The sequence below is a fragment of the Emys orbicularis genome, chromosome 9, assembly GCF_028017835.1.
Source record: "Emys orbicularis isolate rEmyOrb1 chromosome 9, rEmyOrb1.hap1, whole genome shotgun sequence".
In the NCBI taxonomy this organism is placed as follows: Eukaryota; Metazoa; Chordata; order Testudines; family Emydidae; genus Emys; species Emys orbicularis.
Window position 1 is genome coordinate 79693140 of NC_088691.1, and position 21953 is coordinate 79715092.

General features: G+C 40.0%; 1 protein-coding gene across 1 annotated transcript in view; it reads left to right on the forward strand.

Moving 5' to 3' along the window:
• MED12L (mediator complex subunit 12L) overlaps positions 1-21953 on the forward strand; it is a 306083-nt gene that overhangs the window by 242277 nt on the left and 41853 nt on the right. Inside the window, exons 23-32 of the mRNA XM_065411423.1 lie at positions 622-742; positions 1663-1764; positions 2806-2919; positions 7515-7711; positions 8369-8557; positions 14908-14982; positions 15106-15296; positions 15639-15800; positions 20088-20199; positions 21501-21590. Coding sequence (XP_065267495.1) covers positions 622-742; positions 1663-1764; positions 2806-2919; positions 7515-7711; positions 8369-8557; positions 14908-14982; positions 15106-15296; positions 15639-15800; positions 20088-20199; positions 21501-21590 — 1353 coding nt within the window. The remainder of the gene's footprint in view (positions 1-621; positions 743-1662; positions 1765-2805; positions 2920-7514; positions 7712-8368; positions 8558-14907; positions 14983-15105; positions 15297-15638; positions 15801-20087; positions 20200-21500; positions 21591-21953) is intronic.

Sequence of the window (21953 nt, forward strand, 5' to 3'; positions counted from 1 at the left end):
ATATCTTACTTCTCAATCACTGTTTCCGTGAATTGAACAGTCCCACTCTTAAATAGCCTGCCTCTGGGCTGGCACTTAGTCATAAGGGTGTAATACACTTCATTGATCCTAACTCAGCTGCTGTAAATTGTCAGAGCTCCATTGAAGCCGGTGGGGTTATGACAGTTTCCATCAGTGAAGGACCTGGCTTGATATATTTATGCTAGTACTTTAAAAGATTGGTTTATTCTTTGACCATGCATATTCAAGGATGGCTGTGTACATCTAGGGTTTTTCTTGCTTTGTGCTAGCTGCTGAGGAGTGAATATGTATGCCACCAATTTCTATTTAAAGATAACATCTGTTCCATCTTTTATAAATCAATTTGTCTCCTATTCATTTAATTAAAATTAATGTATGAAGAAAAAAATCAGTACATTTTGTAATTAATTTAAATCAATAGAAGATTGCCATTGAAAATATTTAGGAGGTGCATTAAAAAGTGGAGGAAGCTGCTTATTTGTGATAATTTTACTCTTCGTTGGTAAGCCAAGTTTGCTTTTATATCTTGGTCATTAATCACAGCAATGAAGATTTGTGTATCGTAACGTGAAAGCATTCCAGTGTTGTTTTTCTTTCAAGGTGAGTGACCTTTCATTCCATGATTCACTGGCCACTTTCATTGCTATACTGATAGCCCGGCAATGTTTTTCTCTGGAGGATGTAGTTCAGCATGTTGCACTTCCCTCTCTCCTTGCAGCAGGTAAGAAAATATCAATCCAGACACTGCAAACTTTGTGATGTTTTGTTTTTAAAAACTTTTTTCTTTCTGTTGATTGCAATACTTTACAACTCATTCTGAAACAACTTTCTGATGCAGAATGCTACTGCAGCATGTGATGGCCATGGCCAGGATACTCTCTCTATATGTTTGTAACAGACTGGTCCCATAAGTAGTACTAATGTCAGGGTGAATCAAAGAATCTGTGTTTGATAAATGATATAAAGGTCATATAAAATGCATTCTACTTCTTTGACAACACCATCCTTCTCCCTATTATCCAGGTCCCCTATCTCCATATGATATATGACTTTTTTGTCTCTTGCACACAACACATCCAGACAATTGCCAAAGCATGTCAGTTCTTCTTTCACAACATTTCAGAAATCGAACCCTTCCTTCCTGCCCCCCCAACTTAAAATTCTCATCTGTATCTTGGTTACCTCCAGCCTCAACTACTGATATCACTTTCTCTGTGGCCTCCTCTTGCTCCCTTCTACTCCATTCAGAGTTCAGTAGGTATAATCCTCTGCCCTGCCCACTGATCAGACCATATCACAAAATGCTTGGAATCCCTCCACTAGCTCTTTTTCACCTTCTGTTTCACATCTGTGCTGATCCTTGCTTTAAATGCTCTGCACAATTTCATCCAGGTCTTCATCTCTGCTCTCATTTGACCACTGCTCCCCTTGCTTTTTCCTCCACCAATTAATTCTGCTTAATTAACTTCTCTTCTTCCAAAAACTTACAAATGCTGACTCCCATCAAATACAATGCTCTAGTTGCATTTGAAATAGGTTCTGTCTTACAGAATTATTTCTGTGGATCTTCCAGTGAATTCTGTATATGATTTCTAAGATCCTTGAGAGAGGTGCCTTATGTCAATGTCCCATTTTTCATAGCCTGTGGGGACCCAGATGCGGAACCCGGGGCGAGAATGACATGCCGTCTTCTGCTTCATCTCTTTAGAACACCCCAGCTCTACCTGTTACCCCAAGCAACGGGTAAGTTGGCAAGCTGCATGTTCTTTTCATTTTAGAAAACGAAATGAATTCTGAAACTTCTGCATAGGCCTCCTGCAGAGGCCAAAGAGTGATTGGTATGGCAGGAAGTAACCAAACCATTTCAGTGAATAAAATTCTGCCATGGAATATAATGTTCTCTGAGAAGCTGAACAATGATTGCCTTTGCATTTTTTATTTTCATTTTTTAAACTGTGTATGTGCAGTCAAAATAGTCTTGCATACTGAAGTATAGTTAAGCAGCTCAGCAGCACATACTTCTGATTTATCTGGAAAAATAGGGCCTTTAAAACCAAATGGTTATGCAGATTAAACAATTTCACTGCTGAACTCAATGGATTATGGATACTTGAGCATTAAAATGTTATCCTGTCAACCTAGAACTCCAGCCTTTGTCATAGTAAGTTTAACAAAAGTTTAGTTTAAATATAATATTGCAGACTTTCTTAAAACGTATGCATAAGTGGATATAGCAACGCTTATATGTTCAACTGCCATTTTCTCATTTCTTGACTTTGGGCCTGGTCCTGCTCCCACTGAAGTGTGGAAAAATATCCACTGACTTCAGTGGTGCAGAATCAGCCTGAACTATATAACAAGAAATTTGTATTAAATGTACTTTGTTAGATTTATATAATAACTTTGTTGTGGAAGAAGATGAGGGGGGGAAATTCATAAACCTGTATAGCTGAAACCAAAATAGATTTTACTTTCCTTGATAACTTAAAATTCAATAATTTAAACTTGTGTGTTTGGGACACTTTTTTAAGGCTCTCGATTAAAGGCAAGATCAGAACCTTATTTTCCTAGATTTAAATGACTGTAGCTAGTTTTGTTGTTAGCATGCTACTACTACTTACCCTCATTCATTTTAATTAACTACAGCTGGGTCTACAGCTTCAAGCAAAACAGCATTTTACCTCATGAATTAGTCATTGATGCATTGTAGAAAAGTTCTTGTATAAAGAAGTCTGTGCTGGTAAAGAATAACAGTTCTACATATACCTCTTTCTCTGCTCTTAGGGAAGTCATTCCCAGGCATTCGCTCTTCTTGTGACCGCCACCTTCTAACTGCTGCTCACAACAGCATTGAAGTGGGAGCTGTGTTTGCGGTCTTAAAAGCAATTTTGATGCTTGGTAAGATTATTCAGAGAGTTGTGTGTGTGAAGATCTTCAGTCTAACACTTGGCTAAAAAAGGAATCGGTTTAATTCATTTTCTTGAGAATGCTCCTGTGATTGGGGATCCTTAGTTATTAAAGTATCTGACTGAAGACAAATTTGGATTCTTCCTGTGCTTCCTTGACACCAATGAGTAGCTTTCCCCCCACAGGTCAAGAGACAGAAGTTTTCTCTGGTGAGTCAGCCCCCGACTTACGTGACTTCAAGTAGATGTGACTCTTGCTCACACTTCCTGTCAGAAAGTCACAGTAAATTTTAACTTGGCTTAGTCTAAAAATGTTTAAGACATTTCTAAGGGGAGTATCCTGAACCCAACTCTTAAGCTTCACTTATTCCCATGTTTGGAATTACAAGTAAATCCTAATGGCTGTTGAATTTCTGAAGTCTTGAAAGAACCATAGTTAAACAGTGCTTCCAAAGCAGACACTCACTATTGCTCCACTTGTGTCAATTCTTAAGCCTAAGGCCAGCTGTACACTAGAATCACTTCGCTGGTAGAGCTATAGTGGTATAGTGTATCGTCAAAGTACTTCAAGTGTGGATGCATGTTCCAACAAATTGTGCTTTTGCTATCATGGCTTATTCCAGCCCTCCTGAGCAAACAAGCTATACCGGCAAAAATTCAGGCTACATTATACTTCGAGCTGTTGCTGACACAACATAGTTATGCGGACAAGAGTGTATCCTAAGTGGAGATTTGTAAAGTATGGAGTGGTTTACGCTCAAAAGTTTTGCCAGTGTAACTATACTGGTAAAGTTAAACAGCTGAACATTCCTAGTATGGGCACAGTTTTATTGTTATAAAAGTACTTACACCAGTATAAGAGGCAGTTATACTGGCTTATACCAATATAGCTATACTGGTTAAAAAAATCACACCCTAAGTGACATAGCTATACCATTATAACTTCTCTATTATACACCTGAATTTGGGGTGAATTGAGTTGGAGTTGAAATATACTTGTGGCTAACATCCGTACTTTATTGCTGTTTGCAGTGATTAGATTAGAATTCTTATTTTTCTGCATTGCTGAGGTTTGAATAAATGACTAGTGCATGGGTTGCATTATGCATTGCAATGCAAACTCTGTAGATGCAATGCAATGCAAACTCTCTTTCAGGAGCTTGTGCAGGTTATAGGCTATATGGTACAGAGATCTAGAACACTCATTTCCCTAGCACTGTCCCACCTCACCCCATCCTTAATAATATTCAAAATATAATATTTTGGAAGGTGAAATATTGATTTTTTTAACTCCCTTCTCACATTTCAAGTTAATTCCTTAAAAATTGCACTTAATGTAGTGAGAAAAGCATCAGGTACGCTATACCTAATGGGGTTATATGCTTAATAAGTAAGTAATTTTGGGAGCAGAAATCAGTTTTAGAACATTTAATCTCTCCCCAAAGTGAAAGACACAGTTGTATAGTGAACTGCAGTAGGAGTATATTCAGGGTAGTCTTTTCACAAACCTTACTGCAATGTTTTGGGTTCAGTTCAGAAAAGTAGAATTTTTTTAGCATCCTTCTGTACAATAAATAACTCGTATCATCTGCGTGACTAGGTCTCCCTTGTTGGTATGTGATTTGCAATTGCAAATAACAGGCTTGATAACCATAACACCATGTAGATGGTTATGGTGTGCAAGGAAGGCAGATTCGGGCTCACATGTCGTCATTATCCATTCACATACATTTTGTCCTATTTTGTGTCTCTTTTTTTTTTTTTAGGCCTGTTCTGTTTGTTTTTTGCTATGTTATGGTTATTGTTGAAGCACTGTAGATTGGACTTTAGTGGCATTCCCAGAGTTGGGCCCAAGCCCCACAAGGTCAGATGCTGTGTTCCATTTCTGACCAATCTCTATTAATTCTAATGTTCCAGATCCTCAGATCATTAGTCAGGCAAACTCCTATTGACTTCCATGGTGAGGGGGTTGGCTTAGAAGAATTGAGTAAATACTGTATAAATATCTCATGCTTAGGGCCCTGTATGTTTTAACTTATTAATTCCCTTACTTGTTGGTTTAGTTCTGGGTATTGTTAGTTTTGGGGGATTATTATTATTTTTTACAATATTTCTATTTTCTAAGATATTCTTTTCTTCTTTTCTTGCTTTCAGTCCATTTGGAAATATGTTTGCCATGGCATTAATCTTTTCTAGTTGAAATTAATAAAGAATTATGCTTTTAAAATGTTGCTATGGTTTGTTAAATATGTAAGAATTTTAGAAATGAGTGTAGGGGGATTTTCTGCTACATACCAACACTACCTGTGCCTTCCATGCTCAAAAGAGAGAGCTGGGTGTAAAAAACAACAACAACAACGAGTCTGGTGGCACCTTAAAGACTAACAGATATATTTGGGCATAAGCTTTTGTGGGTAAAAAACCTCACTTCTTCAGATGCAGAAGAAGTGAGGGTTTTTACCCATGAAAGCTTATGCCCAAATAAATCTGTTAGTCTTTAAGGTGCCACCGGACTCCTTATTGTTTTTGTGGATACAGACTAACACGGCTACCCCCGATACTTGAAGCTGGATGTAGAAACTCTGTTTATAACTATTTCTCATAAGAAGTCATAACTGTAGTACCTGATTGGTGGCAAGTCTCCCATCTTACCATAAATGTTAGTTCCAAATCCTGCAACTGATGGCACAGATAGGGCTCCACGCAAGTGTGGAAATATATTGGCTTCAATAGTCCTCCATATGAGTGCAGGGATCCCGCTGTGCAGAGTTAGTTGAAGAATCAGAGCCTCATCAAGCTCAATCAGTCATATAAACTGATGTATCAGCAGGTTGTGATCTATTCTATACACAAGAAGGCAGTGTTCAGTTACAAGCCAGTCTATCATAATGTGTCCTCTAACTTTGATGAGTAAAAAGTACAGGTGGTTTTAATCCTGTTAAAGAGAGATTCAGTGTACTGTTTATTGGAGAATAACATCAAAGTGATACAAACTGTGAGGATTTCATCTGGGGAAATAGATCTTCTTGAGACAAGGACATTTTTTCCTAAAACTTCCCACCTTTGCTGCCACTGGTGCAGCTTCCCACCGGTAGTGGTGGGAGAACAAGCGTACACAGGTCACCAGCAGCTGCTGACATTTTAAGCACCTTGTTGTGTAGACTTGCTCTGAGCAAGTGTAGACACGATTCTGGTACAAAATGCCAGTGCTGCTTATAACTCTGTCTACATTAGCAATTTCTTTGTTATTATCACTGGTATTGCTGTGGCAGCAATGGTGGAAGATTTTAACAAAAGAATCCCATTGTAGAGACAGCCAAAAAGCAAAATATGGTGTCCCTGTTTTAAATGAGTTGAGCTGGAATAGCGGAGAGACTTTTAAACATGAAGGACAACAGAAAGATGGACAGATGCTTGGATGATGATTTAAATAGTGATTGACTTGCTGGGGATGTTTTATGGAATATTTGTTCATGTGGCTGTATCAAGGTGTTTTAATTGGCTGAATCATCTGGACTTCCTGTGCCATATTAGTTATTGAGATTGTCATTAGATCAAATTGTGGTGTTCGATAAGTGCTGGAGAGAGCATATGGCAAACCAGTTAAGGTCCACAAGAGTGTCTGCTAAATTCTAGAATGGGTATGTTGTCCCACTAACTTAAGTATCACCTGGAAACATAATTATTTTCCTACATAATGCATAATCTCAGATGGTCCCACAACAGTTGTGAAATTATATTTAGCATTTGGGGTTTATTTCTCACTGTTAAAAATAGTAGTTACATCTTGCTTTGTGAGATAGCTCTTTGATGTAAGATTTCAAACTCTTCGAAGGTTGTTAGTTGCCATTTCAACATAGGGCATTATGCAAATATTTACTTCTGCTTCTTGCCCAAATGATCTTACTTTGCTTAGTCTGTCCCCTTTCCCACTGCTGAAATTAAATATTCAGGTCAAGTTTGTGCCGTTATGCTGATGATTTGCAGAAAGGATGGGTTATTCAACGTTTGCCCTTTCTGACAGGGCTCCCTCAGTATGCATTGCCCTTTTCCATTCCCAGGGAAATAAATCTCTCTTGTCAAGAAGTTCATGGTAAGGTGGGCTAAGGTGACCACCAGTCAAAACTTGTCTCTTGATCTATGGAGAGTTAATAAATGAGAGTAAGAGAGAAGACTTGGAAAAAAGGGACACCTAAAAGGGTGAGTAACCCAACTTTTCCTTATTTTACAGACAAATCAAGCCTGTGCACACATGCATACTCTTTTTTCTGGGGGTAGGAAGGATGTAGTCTCTTCCTTTGTTTGGTTTATGTAACTTTTCCTAGTTCAGAAAAAGTAAATTTCATTTAAATGAAAAATATTTGAAGCAAAATAAGGAAGTAACGTTTTCAAAAATTGTATTTTTCTAATATCCAGTTTTTCTTTGTGTTGCTTGCTGTCTAATTTGGCTGTGCACAAACTTCATTTCTGTGTTTTTTCTCGGCTAGGAAATATCTTCGAATGCTTCCTTAACTGAATATGAAAATTCAAAATCTCAAGACTTCAATAAGATTTTCACTTTTGTACTCCTGTGCTTCTGCTGTGTAGGTGATGCTGAAATTGGCAGCAGCGGTGTTAACTCTTTGAAGAATGAGGACTTCACTATGAGAGGTTTATTAGATGACCTTAATGATGATGAAATTTGGGGTGCCTCACACACACTGAAATGTGGAAAAGCTATTTCCCTAGAAACTGCTAGTCTAAGTGAATATGCTAGATATGTGCTAAGAACTATTTGCCAGCAGGTAATTTGTAAAACGGTGTTTCTAGCTTTTCTTTATAGACAACATTCTTTTTGTCAAAAATCTGTCATGTAAGAGGCTTTAATATGTTTGAATGCAAAACAGACTTTATGAGGATGTACTGTACATCTTTTTCTTACGGTATTTGAATCTGAGTTCTCCCTTGTATTTGCTCGGCTTTGACCAGGTGTCATTTAAAAGTCAGTGATGCTAAAGTGGGGATGAATTTGGCCTGTAGTCTTCAGTATCTCCCAGTCTTTTTAATTAACACTATTTTTCCCAGTTGCACCTCAAACACCCTGCCCTTTTGGTGGCTGGAATAGCAGGCCTTATCTGAGAAATGCCAGTGATGCTCCATGAATTGGCTGGTAAAAGGTGCTCATGCAACTTGTGGATAGCATTTGGTAGCATCAGTTGATTATCAAGCTGCTTTTAGTGTTTTTTAAGGAAACAAATTTTGGAAAACAGTTGAAAGTGTACTGTACTTTTAAGGGTTGTAAGTTATTGAATGAAGGTGAAATTTCAAGTATATAGACTTACGTGGAACCAGTTTTCAGTTTGTGAATATCTGCATGTGGAAAAATTTTTGTGTGTGCATTGCATCTGTGAAAAATGAGTGTTATATTGGCATTATCGATCCAGCTGTTTGATTACTTTCAGGAATGGGTGGGAGAGCACTGCTTGAAAGAGCCTGAGAGGTTATGCACGGACAAAGATCTTATATTGGATCCTGTTCTTTCAAACAAGCAAGCACAGAAACTACTGCAGCTTATCTGTTACCCTCATGGTATTAAAGAATGCACAGAGGGTGACAACACTCAAAGGCAACACATCAAGCGCATACTTCAGGTAATAAAATGTAAAATTATTCCAAATTACTTCTGTAAGATATTAACTCTTGAAATCTCATTCAACAGCACCATCAATTCAATGCAGATGTCTCTCAATTCCCAGTATTACCAACCGCAAAAGTTCAAAAGTAATTACTCAGATCCCCTCCCCTCCAATCATGAAATTAAAATAAAAATTAAAAAAGCATTTTGGGCCTGTCTTTTGCCCACCCCCACCCCCACCCCCCATGAGAGGCAATTAGTGTTGCCAATGCCAGCTCTCCCAGATCTGAGTGTGGTGATTTTGTCCCCTTGCTGCAGGGAGCTCTTGATAACTGACTGGTTGTTCAGTGCTTCCAACTTCTCTTCATAATTTTAATTAATTAGTGTTATGTCTGCCTGTACAGCCACTTCCATCTCTGCTGTTCATGCAACTCCTGGGGTTTTTGATCCCTCCTCCCAGGCCTGGGCAGCGGCTGCAATGGGGTTCTCTTACGCTTCTTCCCAGGCCTGGGAGTGGGGCAGCTCCAGGGGTTCTTCACCCCCTTCTCTCTTTTCCCCAGCCTTGGGGCCAGGCAGCTTCAGGGTCGGTCTCTTCACACACACCCCTTTCCCTTTCTAGGTGTTGCAGGAAGGAGGAGAGAGGAGACTTGACCCATTGTTCACAGGAGAAGATTGGGGAGGGGGGAACAGAACCGCTCTGAGATACTGGGCTCTGTCTGCTCCTTTCTCCTCCTCCCTTTCTCTCAGTTCCTATGGGGAGGAGCTGGGGCTCTTCCTGCAGCAGCCCTGATTAGCTGTTCTTCCTCAAGAGTGAGGGAAGTGGGAATAGTGGCCAATCAGAGGGGATTTCCCTCCCAGACAGGGCTGAAATTCATGCAAGGGCTGGAGCTGCTTATGTCATCGTGAGTCAGGCTCCAGCCCCAACCGAAAGCAGAAGAGCTGACAATCCTCAGTTCCCTTTCTCCCTGTTTTTTGTAGTTGATAGGCATTTCCTGTCAAGTACTTTTATTGACCAGCAAAAGTTTCTATTCAAGCGTACGCTCCAAAATCAAATCCAGGTTTGTCCGTTTATGTATTTCATCCTCTATTAGAAGCACAAAGTATATTGGCTAGAGTTTCGAGACCTAGTCCATGTCTAGTCTAGGAGTGTTTGACCATTATAGTAATACGAGTATGCAATACTGGCAGAGAGCTCCTGGTGTGGAGAGCTCTCTTTCAATCAGTTCAGTCTCCTTCCTCTTTTCTCCTGCTGCTGGCACTAATGGCATTCAGAAATTTAGATCAGTGGTTTTCAAACTTTTTTTCTGGGGACCCAGTTGAAGAAAATTGTTGATGCCCACGACCCAACGGGGCTGGGGATGAGGAGTTTGGGGTGTTGGCAGGGCTCCGGGTTTGGAGGGGGGTCTTGTCTGGGGCAGGGGGTTGGGGTGCAGGAGGGGATCAGGGCTCTGGGCTGGGGATGCAGGCTTTGGGGTGGGGCAGGGGATTGGGGTGCGGACTTATTTCTGGTGGCTCCCAGTCAGCGGCGCAGCTGGGGTGCAGAGGCAGGCTGCGCCTGAAGCAGCTGGCAGCAGGTCTGGCTCCTAGGCGGAGGCGCACAAGCGGCTCCGTGCACCTCTTGCCCGCAGGCATCACCCTCCCCCCCCAGCTCCCATTGGCCGGTTCCTGGCTAATGGGAGTGCGGAGCCGGTGCTTGGGGCGGGGGCAGCGTGCGGAGGCCCATGGCCCCCCTGCCTAGAAGCCGGACCTGCTGCTGGCTGCTTCCGGGGTGCAGCACGGTGTTGGAACAGGTAGGCACTATCCTGCTTCAGCTGGGCAGCACTGCCAATGGGACTTTTAACGGCCCGGTCGGCGGTCCTGATCAGAGCAACCCAGTGCCTTACATGCCGTGACCCAGTACTGGGTCGCGACACGAACTTTTAAAAATGCTGATTTAGATGATAAAGTATTATATAAGAACATAAGAATGGCTCTAATGGGTCAGACCAAAGGTCCATCTAGCCCAGTATCCTGTCTTCCGACAGTGGCCAATGCCAGGTGCCCCAGAGTGAATGAACAGAACAGGTAATCAAGTGATCCATTCCCTGTCGCTCATTCCCAGCTTCTGGCAAACAGAGGCTAGGGACACCATTCCTGCCCATCCTGGCTAATAGCCATTGATGGACCTATCCTCCATGAATTTATCTAGTTCTTTTTTGAACCCTGTTATGGTCTTGGCCTTCACAGCACCTTCTGGCAAAGAGTTCCACAGGTTGACTGTGCGTTGCGTGAAGAAATACTTCCTTTTATTTGTTTTAAACCTGCCTATTAATTTCATGTGGTGACCCCTAGTTCTTGTGTTATGAGAAGTAGTAAACAACACTTCCTTATCTACTTTCTCTACACCAGTCATGATTTTATAGACCTCAATCATATCTCCCCTTAGTCGTCTCTTTTCCAAGCTGAAAAGTCCCAGTCTTATTAATCTCTCCTCATATGGAAGCCGTTCTGTACCCCTAATCATTTTTGTTGCCCTTTTCTGAACCTTTTCCAATTCCAATATATCTTTTTTGAGATGGGGCAACCACATCTGCAGACAGTATTCAAGATGTGGGCGTACCATGGATTTATATAGAGGCAACATGATATTTTCTGTCCTATTATCGATCCCTTTCTTAAGTATTCCCAGCATTCTGTTCGCTTTTCTGACTGCCGCTGCACATTGAGTGGATGTTTTCAGAGAACTATCCACAATGACTCCAAGATCTCTTTCTTGAGTGGTAACCGCTAATTTAGACCCTATCATTTTATATGTATAGTTGGGATTATGCTTTCCAATGTGCATTACTTTGCATTTATCAACATTAAATTTCATCTGACATTTGTTGCCTAGTCATCAGTTTTGAGAGATCCTTTTGTAGCTCTTCGCAGTCTGCCTGAGTCTTAACTATCTTTAGTAATTTTGTATCATCTGCAAATTTTGCCACCTCACTGTTTACCTCTTTTTCCAGCTCATTTATGAATATGTTGAATAGGACTGGACCCAGAACAGACCCCTGGGGGACCCCACTATTTACCTCTCTCCATTCTGAAAACTGACCATTTATATCTACCCTTTGTTTCCTATCTTTTAACCAGTTACCAATCCATGAGAGCACCTTCCCTCTTATCCCGTGGCAGTTTACTTTGCGTAAGAGCCTTTGGTGAGGGATCTTGTCAAAGGCTTTCTGAAAATCTAAGTACACTATATCCACTGGATCCCCTTGGTCCACATGCTTGTTGACCCCCTCAAAGAATTCTAGTAGATTGGTGAGGCATGATTTCCCTTTACTAAAACCATGTTGACTCTTCCTCAACAAATTATGTTCATCTATTATATGTCTGACAATATTGTTTTTTATTATAGTTTCAACCAGTTTGCCTGGTACTGAAGTCAGGCTTACAGGCCTGTAATTGCCAGGATCACCCCTGGAGCTCTTTTTTAAAAATTGGCATCACATTAGCTATCCTCCAGTCATCTGGTACAGAAGCTGATTTAAATGATAGGTTACAGACTACAGTTAGTAGTTTTGCAATTTCACATTTGAGTTCCTTCAGAACTCTTGGGTGAATACCGTCTTGTCCTGGTAATTTATTGCTCTTTAATTTATCAATTTGTTCCAGAACCTCCTCTAATGATACCTCAATCTGGGACAGTTCCTCAGATCTGTCACCTAAAAAGAATGGCTCAGGTTTGGGAATCTCCCTCACATTCTCAGCCATGAAAACGGATGCGAAGAATTCATTTAGTTTCTCCGCAATGGCCTTATCATCCTTGAGTGCTCCTTTAGCACCTTGATCGTCCTGTGGCCCCACTGGTTGTTTAGCAGGCTTCCCGCTTCTGATGTACTTAAAAACAAATTGCTATTACTTTTTGAGTCTTTGGCTAACTGTTCCTCAAATTCTTTTTTGGCCTTCCTAATTGTATTTTTACACTTCATTAGCCAGTGTTTATCCTCCTTCCTTTCTATTTTCCTCACTAGGATTTAATTTCCACTTTTTAAAGGATGCCTTTTTGTCTCTCACTGCTTCTTTTACTTTGTTGTTTAGCCATGGTGGCTCTTTTTTTGGTTCTCTTACTATGTTTTTTAATTTGGGATATACATTTAAGTTGAGCCTCTATTATGGTGTCTTTAAAAAGTTTCCACGCAGCTTGCAGAGATTTCACTTTTGGCGCTGTACCCTTTAATTTCTGTTTAACTAACCTCCTCATTTTTGTGTAGTTCCCCTTTCTGAAATTAAATGCTACAGTGTTAGGCCACTGTGGTGTTTTTTCCTGCCATAGGGATATTAAACTTATTCATATTATGGTCATTATTACCAAGCGGTCCAGCTATATTCACCTCTTGGACCATATCCTTTGCTCCATTTAGGACTAAATCAAGAATTGCCTCTCCTCTGGTGGGTTCCAGGACCAGTTGCTCCAAGAAGCATATTACGCTGTAGATATCTGGTGGCTGTCTGTTTCCTTCAACAGAATGATTGACCCTCTATGAATCCTGGTCTGGAAACATGTCAGTTCAGCGTATAGCCTATTAGGGTGTAGTCACATCATGCCTGCAAACCCTAATTATTCAGATCTGCATGTGGGAATTATTATGTACAGTAAACACTCATCAGGTGTAACTTCCCTTGCTTTCCATATACGCCCAAACACCAAAATGTGTGCCAGGTCACACCAAGCTGATCTATGTGAAAAGAGTCCCTACCCTTTATGGAAAAGAGAAAGTGGTCTGATGTCTCTCCCCAGCACCTCCCACGCCCAATACCACAGAGGGTTCTCCAGAGGAGTCAGGGATCTACTTGTGGAAAAGACAGGGGCACTACTCTAATCACTCCCACCCCATCCTAGCAATCACCAGGGAATCCAGTGAAAAGTGAATCAATTCTGGGGCTGTATTAACTGTTAGGTAAAAACAATCTCTGTGCTGTCTTTGAGGTGGGTTCCAGGGCAGCAGTGGGTGGAGACATTGCTGGCAGGACAGCTCTGTTGCAGGATACATGAGCCAGTGCAGAGGCACAGGGTTTTGCACACACAGCCCTGAACTCCAGCCAATCCCCAGATATCTTTGTTATTTATTATTTGTGTTACCATAGTGCCTAGGAGCCCTAGTCATCCACCAGGACCCCATTGTGCTAGGAGCTGTACAAACACAGAACAAAAAGACCATCCCTGCCCCAAGGAGCTTCTAATCTATGTATAAGAAAAGACAATGGCTGGATACAGACAAATGAGGGAATACACGGAAACAAGAAACAATATTAGCATGGTAGACAGTGGACAGGGACCAAACCCCCTATCCATTCTTCAGGTGGTAAATCCCAGCCTAATAATGGAATTACCTCGAGGTTCTGTTTCCCCTGTTCATGTGGGGAAAATAAATGAAAAACACTTACGGAAATTACTGCACCTGTATAAAGCCCCAGTGTGTCAATGGGAAAATAATCTCCTCTCAATTAACAATCTACAGTAGTTGAGAGGTGGCTTTATTTTTGGCATTGATTTGATTTGGAAATTGTTAACCCACTCAGGTTCTTGTTTTTTACTCTAATATAAAATTTGATAGTGGAAAATAACCACTTACAGAGCCCCCTAGAAAACATAACTGACAGCATGATTTTAGCCATGTCATTACCACTTCCAGGATAGATACAGCGGATTACTTTCACATCATCACATTTGTGGTGTTAATTTCATATGCAATACATAAGAAGATCAGGAACTCCCATTGCATCCAAATGACTGTATGTAAATAGTAGGAGGTACTAAAGCCAAGAACACATTAACTACAGGACAATGTTTAGAAGAATACAGAATTTGTTACAACAGTGATTTCAAGCCTAATGGGTTGTTTTACCATCTACTTCCTCTCTGGACATGTCTTCACTAGAAAATTGTATCATGTTTGAATACCATTGTGAAGAATTGAGTTAGCTAACATGATGCTGGCCAGTGTGGACAAGGTCAAATCATATTCATCCTCACATCAGATAATTATGATCAAACCCTGTTGGGATTATAGTTTAATCATATTTAGGTGACATAATGTTGAACTTGATTTGATAGTTTTGTCAGTACAATTTGTAATGAACAGCCCTTGCTGCATCAGAAAATTTGAACTGGTTAAAAATATTGATGAGCTGATTTTGGGGGTAGGGAGAATGCAAAGGGATAACGACTGGGCTGATAGGTCCTTGAATTGCTTTGAAAAACTTACAGCTTCCAAAGTTTTAAAGATCAGCGTGATAATCTACTGTAGTGACATGATTTTAATTGTTCCAATTAAGAGAGTTAAAAAATTTCTACAATAAACCTGACACATATTTCATTTTAATAATTTTACTCAGAACTTAGATCAATGGACTCTCAGGCAATCTTGGTTGGAACTCCAGCTAATGATCAAACAGTGCATGAAGGAGCCTGTAAGTATTTGGTTCTTTTAATGTACTTATAAAATATTTAATTTAATAAAGTATGTAAAATTTGAACCTAGTCCACGAGCAAACATACCATGAATATGCTAGTTTACTTATGTTTCACTGTAGGGTTCTGGGTCTGTGGCTGAAATGAACAGCTTATTGGATAATATTGCAAAGGCGACAATAGAGGTGTTTCAGCAATCCGCTGATCTAAACAATAACTCTTCTAACTCTGGTATAGGCCTCTTCAATCCAAACTCTGTTGGAAATGCTGACACAACTAATACAAGACAGAATGGTAAAAAGACATTCCTAAGGTATTTTTGTGTAGCACCATTTTAATTATTTTAACTGACATAATGGTTAATAATGCATAGAATGAAATGAAAATTTTGAAACTTAAAAAGGCTTTTTGCACTTGAAATGGGAATGTTCAGGAAATGTTACCTGAAGGTTACTGGTTTTTTACTTTTGTTCAACAGTAAACATTGGTGTTATCCCAGAATTTTTGGAATGTAGCATTTGTGGCTGCTCAGCAAATGCTAGCTATCCCAGAAAAACTATATCATCTGTCTCATTGCATTGGTTACAATGACTGAGAGTGATGTGAAGAGTAGATTGAGATTTTGGATGAAATAAGTTTGTGATTCTGCTTTTAGCTCTTCTGAACGACGAGGCGTATGGTTGGTGGCTCCCTTGATTGCAAAACTGCCTACCTCAGTTCAGGGTAGGGTCCTGAAAGCAGCTGGAGAAGAGCTGGAGAAAGGTCAGCATTTGGGATCGTCCTCAAAGAAGGAGAGAGATAGACAAAAGCAAAAAAGGTACAACCTTTGAAAATGTTTGTATGCGATTTCAGAAGGCATGTTGAAAGCAGAGGTGTGTCTTTTTGCTGTTGCAAATCTCATCGGTCAAGGGATGTGAAATGGATACATATTTAATACCCCTAAATCACAACTGCCCTCACTTGCCTCCCTCCAGCACAGGGTATTTTCATTACCATTAAGATGTCAGTCTTAATTACTGTGAAAATGTTGCATTTTGGCAGTGTCATACCTAAATTTACACACACAGGTGGCTCTCAGAAACTTGCCAATTTTGCCTAAGAAAAATTGATAATCTTGTGCCAAGACCTGCACTACTCCCTTGTATATCATTAGAGTTACTATAGGAATTACCCTGAATACTGCTATTAATTACTTCCTTTAACTTTAAATACTTAACAACCTCTCCTTTTGTGTAGTTGTTCCAAGAAGCAGTTGTTTAAGGTGCCAAATTCTCTAAAACTTGTGATATTTAATTATTCAATTATGCAGGCAGTTGAAGTCACCCATTATTGCAACATCATTATATTTTGTTATCTTTTTGATTTCCCTCAGCATTGTGCGCTTAGCATACTTTTTCTGATCAAGAGGTCAGTAGTATGACCTTACCAAAACATTTGTATTCTTATTGCTTAGCATTTTTATCCATATGGACCCTACTGTATGGTTCTCATTAGATTCTATGGGAATAATTTTGATATAGTGCTATTCCCCCACCTCTGCAACCTAACCTATCCTTCCTGTATAATTTATAGTATATTTTATTTTGTCATTGCAACATATTTCAGAGATGCCTATTATTTCAAGGTCATCTTCATTGCCAGGCATACTGGTTGGTATAGAGACGCGTAGGTTTGGTTTCATTTTATTTGCCATGTCCATATATTATTTAATTCCTTTGTCCTTGCCACACACTTTTTCAAAAAAAAAAAAAAAAACTTACCTCTCTGATCTCAAGCTGGTTCCTTCTCCAATTCTGCTATAATTTCTGCCCTACCCTTTATTGGATACAAAGATACCTTTAGGTTATTGACATCCTTAGCATATTTTTTTGACTAACTTGAGTATTCCTCAGTACACCTTTACCTCAATATAACGCTGTCCTCGGGAGCCAGAAAATCTTACCGCGTTATAGGTGAAACCGCGTTATATCGAACTTGCTTTAATCCACCGGAGTGCGCAGCCCCCCCCCTCCCGGAGCGCTGCTTTACCGCGTTATATCCGAATTCATGTTATATCGGGTCGCGTTATATCAGGGTAGAGGTGTACCTATTTGTTTTTACTGAGCTTCTAGTTTAAATAATCTCCCAACAGTTGCCAATTTGCTGTTTCACTAGCAAGACTCCACTTTGGGTAAGATGGAACCAGTCAAATCTGTCTAAGTACTTTCTTCCCATAAAAGTTTCCTAGTGCAAAGAAAATGTAAACGCCTCCTTTGATATGATCTTCTCATCCACATATTAAGACTTGGAAGTTTCTTTTGCCTAGATATCCCTGTGCACGGAACCAGAGGCACTCAAGAGAAAGCTATCATAGTCTTATCATATCTACTCTTTCTGTGTGCCTTTGAGTATGTCTGCACCAAAGCTGGAAGGTGTAATTTCCAGCTTGGGTAGACATACCCACACTAGTGCACTAAAAATAGAAGTATATCCGTGGCAGCGGGAGGGAATAGCCACCCAAGTATTACCTTTTGTTTTCAGATGGGATCATACTTGAGTGGCTAGACTCTCCTGCCACTTATGCCAGTGTGGATTCGCTTCTCTTTTTAGCACACTAGCTCAATCAGAGCAAGTGTGGATATGTCTATCTAAGGTGGAAATTACACCTGCAGTGCTTTAGTGAAGGCATACTGTCTGAGACATATCTGCTTATGTAACCCACACACCGTCTGGGTGTGGTGTTCTGTCCCCTCTAGTGCCACCGAGACCACTGTGTGTGAGAGAGAGAGAGAGAGAGAGAGAGAGAGAGTGAGAGATTCATGAGCCTGTTCTACAGCCTTAGCTAACAACCAGTTGGATTTTAGCTCATGCAGTAGAGGCTCATGCACTGAGGTCCCTGGTTTGATCCCGCCTGCCGACGATCGGGGTCTGTTGGCATTGCACTTACTTGATAAAAAAATGAGCTTTTACTGGTGCTTGCATGGCAGAGCCTGTACCACTATGGGAGAGTGTTAAATTCTGTTTTGCCTTAGTTATACGTCATCATCATTGTCAGATAAGCTCCTGATTGGAGAATTTTTATTATCATTTGCGGTGGTGATGGTGATGTAAGAGTTGGAGGATGCAGTTTGATTTTTCAGATCAGATTGAATGGCAACGGTAGCAATTATAACAATCCATGTTTGACTTGTCTGCTGAGCAAATGTGTTATGGAAGTTATTGAGAGAATAAATAGGGGTTGCTACAGTGCCATCCTTAGGGCCACTACTCTGGCCAAAATCACACTTTGACTTATGCTTTCAATAGAAAAGATGTTCTGCATTTTTTTTATAGCTTTGGAGTTTTTCTGACCCTTCTAGCTACTTATTCTCTGAATTATAAGAGCAAAAATGCCAAATATATCTGTTGAACAGTTGTACATAGATGTTGAAATGAATATGTACATTTAAGTACACCACTATATAATGTCAAGTATCAGAGGGGTAGCCGTGTTAGTCTGGATCTGTAAAAAGCAACAGAGAGTCCTGTGGCACCTTTAAGACTAACAGATGTACTGGAGCATAAGCTTCCGTGGGTGAATACCCACTTCGTCAGAACAACTCTCTGTTGCTTTTTACACTATATAATGGTGTACAGAACTTTCAGTGAGTGTTACCCAGCTAAAGCTATGTCTACATTATGAGGTAGGGGTGTGATTCCTCTGCTTGTTATATGTATACTCTCTCTAGGTGTCATTGAGCTAGCATGAGTATAAATAGCAAAGCTGCCTGAAACTGGTGGCTATGTACTATGTACTCCATTGCCTATAGCCTTGCAACCATGGCTATACTGCTATTTATACTCATGATAGCTTGATGAGAGCTAACATGTATATGTACTAGGGTTACCAAACTTTCAGTGGGGAGCGGTAGCTCAGTGGTTTGAGCATTGGCCTGCTAAACCCAGGGTTGTGAGTTCAATCCTTGATGGGGCCATTTAGGGATCTGGGGCAAAAAACTGTCTGGGGATTGGTCCTGCTCTGAGCAGGGGGTTAGACCTAGATGACCTTCTGAGGTCCCTTCCAACCCTGATTATTCTATGATTGTCCTGGAGTGTCCAGGAATTTAATATTTATCTTTCTTTAAAGATTATGTCATCTGCTGAAATCTCCAGGAATATGTCCAACCAAAGTTGGGAACCCTAATGTATACCCAAGCAGGAGAATCACATCCCTAGATCATAGTGCAGACGTAGCTTAAAACACTGGTAAAATAATTGCATGTATTGAATTTATATGAATGCAAAGGCCTCTGCGGAAGTTTGTTTTTACTTTTTTTTTATCCTTTCCAAATTTATGTCAATTTCTGTTGGAATATATCTTAATATATATCTCATTGGACTGGGTCTTGACATTCTTACTCTGACACAGTACCTATACCCTTTAGTGGTAGTTTTATTGCAGCTGTGTCTTCACTAGGAAAAAGTTATATTTTTCATTCATGTTAACTAACCTTTGTTAAAATCCCTGAACAATTTACCAGGACCCACTAACATTGATTAAAACTCCAACTGCCTTGTCTTCACTAGGATTTTAACACTGGGTAGTTAGCTTTAGTTAAAATATACCTGTTAAAATCCTAGTGAGGACAAGGCCAGTGTAATTTTAATCCATTTTATCAGAATGAGGTAAACTTTCAGGAGGAGTCTGGGGTTTATCTTGCCCAGCTAACATGGATTAAAACTACACCTGCTGTGTGTTCATGAGAATTTTAACAAGGGTTAGTTAACATGGATTAAAACATGTTTTCCAGAGTAAGGCTTGAGTGTCTCCTGCAAGGTGCTGTGCCTCTTCATCTCCTATTGACTGAACCAGGAGTTGAGGGTTCAGCACCACAAATGTAGGTTCCAAGTAAAGACTTCAGGATTTGTCCCTTTATGCTTGGATTGGCCCACTTTGATACACTGTCTGCTTTACACTTTGTTTAATTTCTGGCTTGTGAGGCTGTAACTTACTAAAACAGAAACCAAGATAGGTCTGAGCAGCATTTTCGTGTAGGGGAAAATTATAGGGAAGGAAGGGAATGGAGACGGGAAGTATCAAAATAACCTTACTAATTGAATCTTATGTGTTTTGCCTCTTTTAAAGCATGTCTCTTTTGAGTCAGCAACCTTTCCTTTCTTTGGTACTTACTTGCCTTAAGGGACAGGATGAGCAACGGGAAGGGCTTCTAACATCACTGCAAAATCAAGTTAATCAGGTAAAACAAACACATAATACTGAGCACCCTCCATTTGATATTTGTGCCATCAGTTTTATGTGTATCGGATCATGCAAACCTGGGAAAGTTCTTAAAGGTTCAACACCCTGATTTTCAGAAATGAATCATCAAATGAAAGAAGAATCAAAGATGAAGAGAACTTTAGTTTATCCGCTCATAAGAATGAGTAAATGTTCCTTTAATAGCAATTTAAAAATAATTTTCCCCTTTGCACTGACCAATAACTTTCTTAGAGTGTTTCTAAAAATAATAGAACAAAAATGTAAGTAATCCAGGGTCTGATTTCAGACCTTTTCTGAGAAGCAATGGTAGACTGTTTTCATGACAGGGAAATCCCTCCCAGTGCTTCATGTCTCCTGAGTTTATAAAATAATAAAAACTTCGATTTTTCTGGAAAAAAGGTCTCTTTCTTGAGTAAATGCATAATTAGAAATAGATAAATTATTACCAAAAAAATTAGTATCCCCAAATTATCCCATTCCCCAAAGCAAAGCAACCCTGCAACCTTTTTTCAGGTAACTTACACACACGCACATACACCCTCCCTGCCACTTCTACACCAGTTCCTCTGCTCCCACCAGATTCCCATGCTAGCCCTCAATATTGTAAGCTGGTGGAGGTTGAGACTGTCTTTTTATCAGTGTGTGGACAGTGTCTGGTACAATGGAGCCCTCAAACCTGTTTTCAGTCTCTAGATGCTACCGCAATACAAATTAATAATAGCAACCTTCCCCCATATTCAGATCCAGTCCCTGGCTTTGCTCCCCATCCTCATTTGATCCATTCCTTGATGCTGCTTTTCTCCATTTCTGCTACTGCTCCCTGGCCCTCCTCTTTTTTTAAAACTATTTTTATAGGTTCTCACCTAAATCCATCTAAGCTCTGACTTGCACCCTCTTCCATGCAATCCTGTCTTTGTTGATCTGTGGTGTCCATTAGGACAGAATGGAGGAGCAGCAGCGGCTGTCTGAGTTCCATGTGTCTAGCCCATGGTGCTATGATGTTTGGGGGAAATTATACTTTTAACAGACTGGATGACAAAACTGCTTATTTTCTCTTTGAAGGAAGTGTAGTAAGATATAGCCTCACAGTCAAAGCTAACAAATAAGTATCACATCTATTATCAAGCCCAAGTTCAATAAAGACATGAAGATTAAAAGTGAGAAAATTGTTCCATAGTTCTTTGTAAATAAGAAGACCGTATCAAGAAGTGATGGGTAGAAATATTTAACAGTTAAATGGGAAAAACCTACTTTTATTCAAATGGCTGTTGTTCTTAGATCCTAAGTAACTGGAGGGAAGAACGATACCAGGATGATGTTAAAGCTAGGCAGATGATGCATGAAGCCTTACAACTACGTCTTAATTTGGTAAGAAAGATGCATGAATATATTTCCCTTCATATTTATAGTATCTAAATTTGAAAATAGCCATTGACAGAAATTAGTTTGCAGTTGATGGTAAGACGCAAGAGAGATGGAGCGTAACAAAGTCTGACTGCCTGTCTATTGGGTTTTATACTGCTGCCCATCACCATGGTATCTTAGCACCTTCTACATAAAATCAAATAGCAATAGCAAAGTCCCTAGCAGATTAAACTTTTTTTTTTTCTTTCTCTTGTCCTTTCTTCCCTCTTTTCCTTGTTTCCCTTCCCTGCAAGATCATTGGAGAATGTCACAAATGTGCTGCGTTTTTTTTTGAAAGCTGAAAGCCATAGTCCTTACCTATTTGGT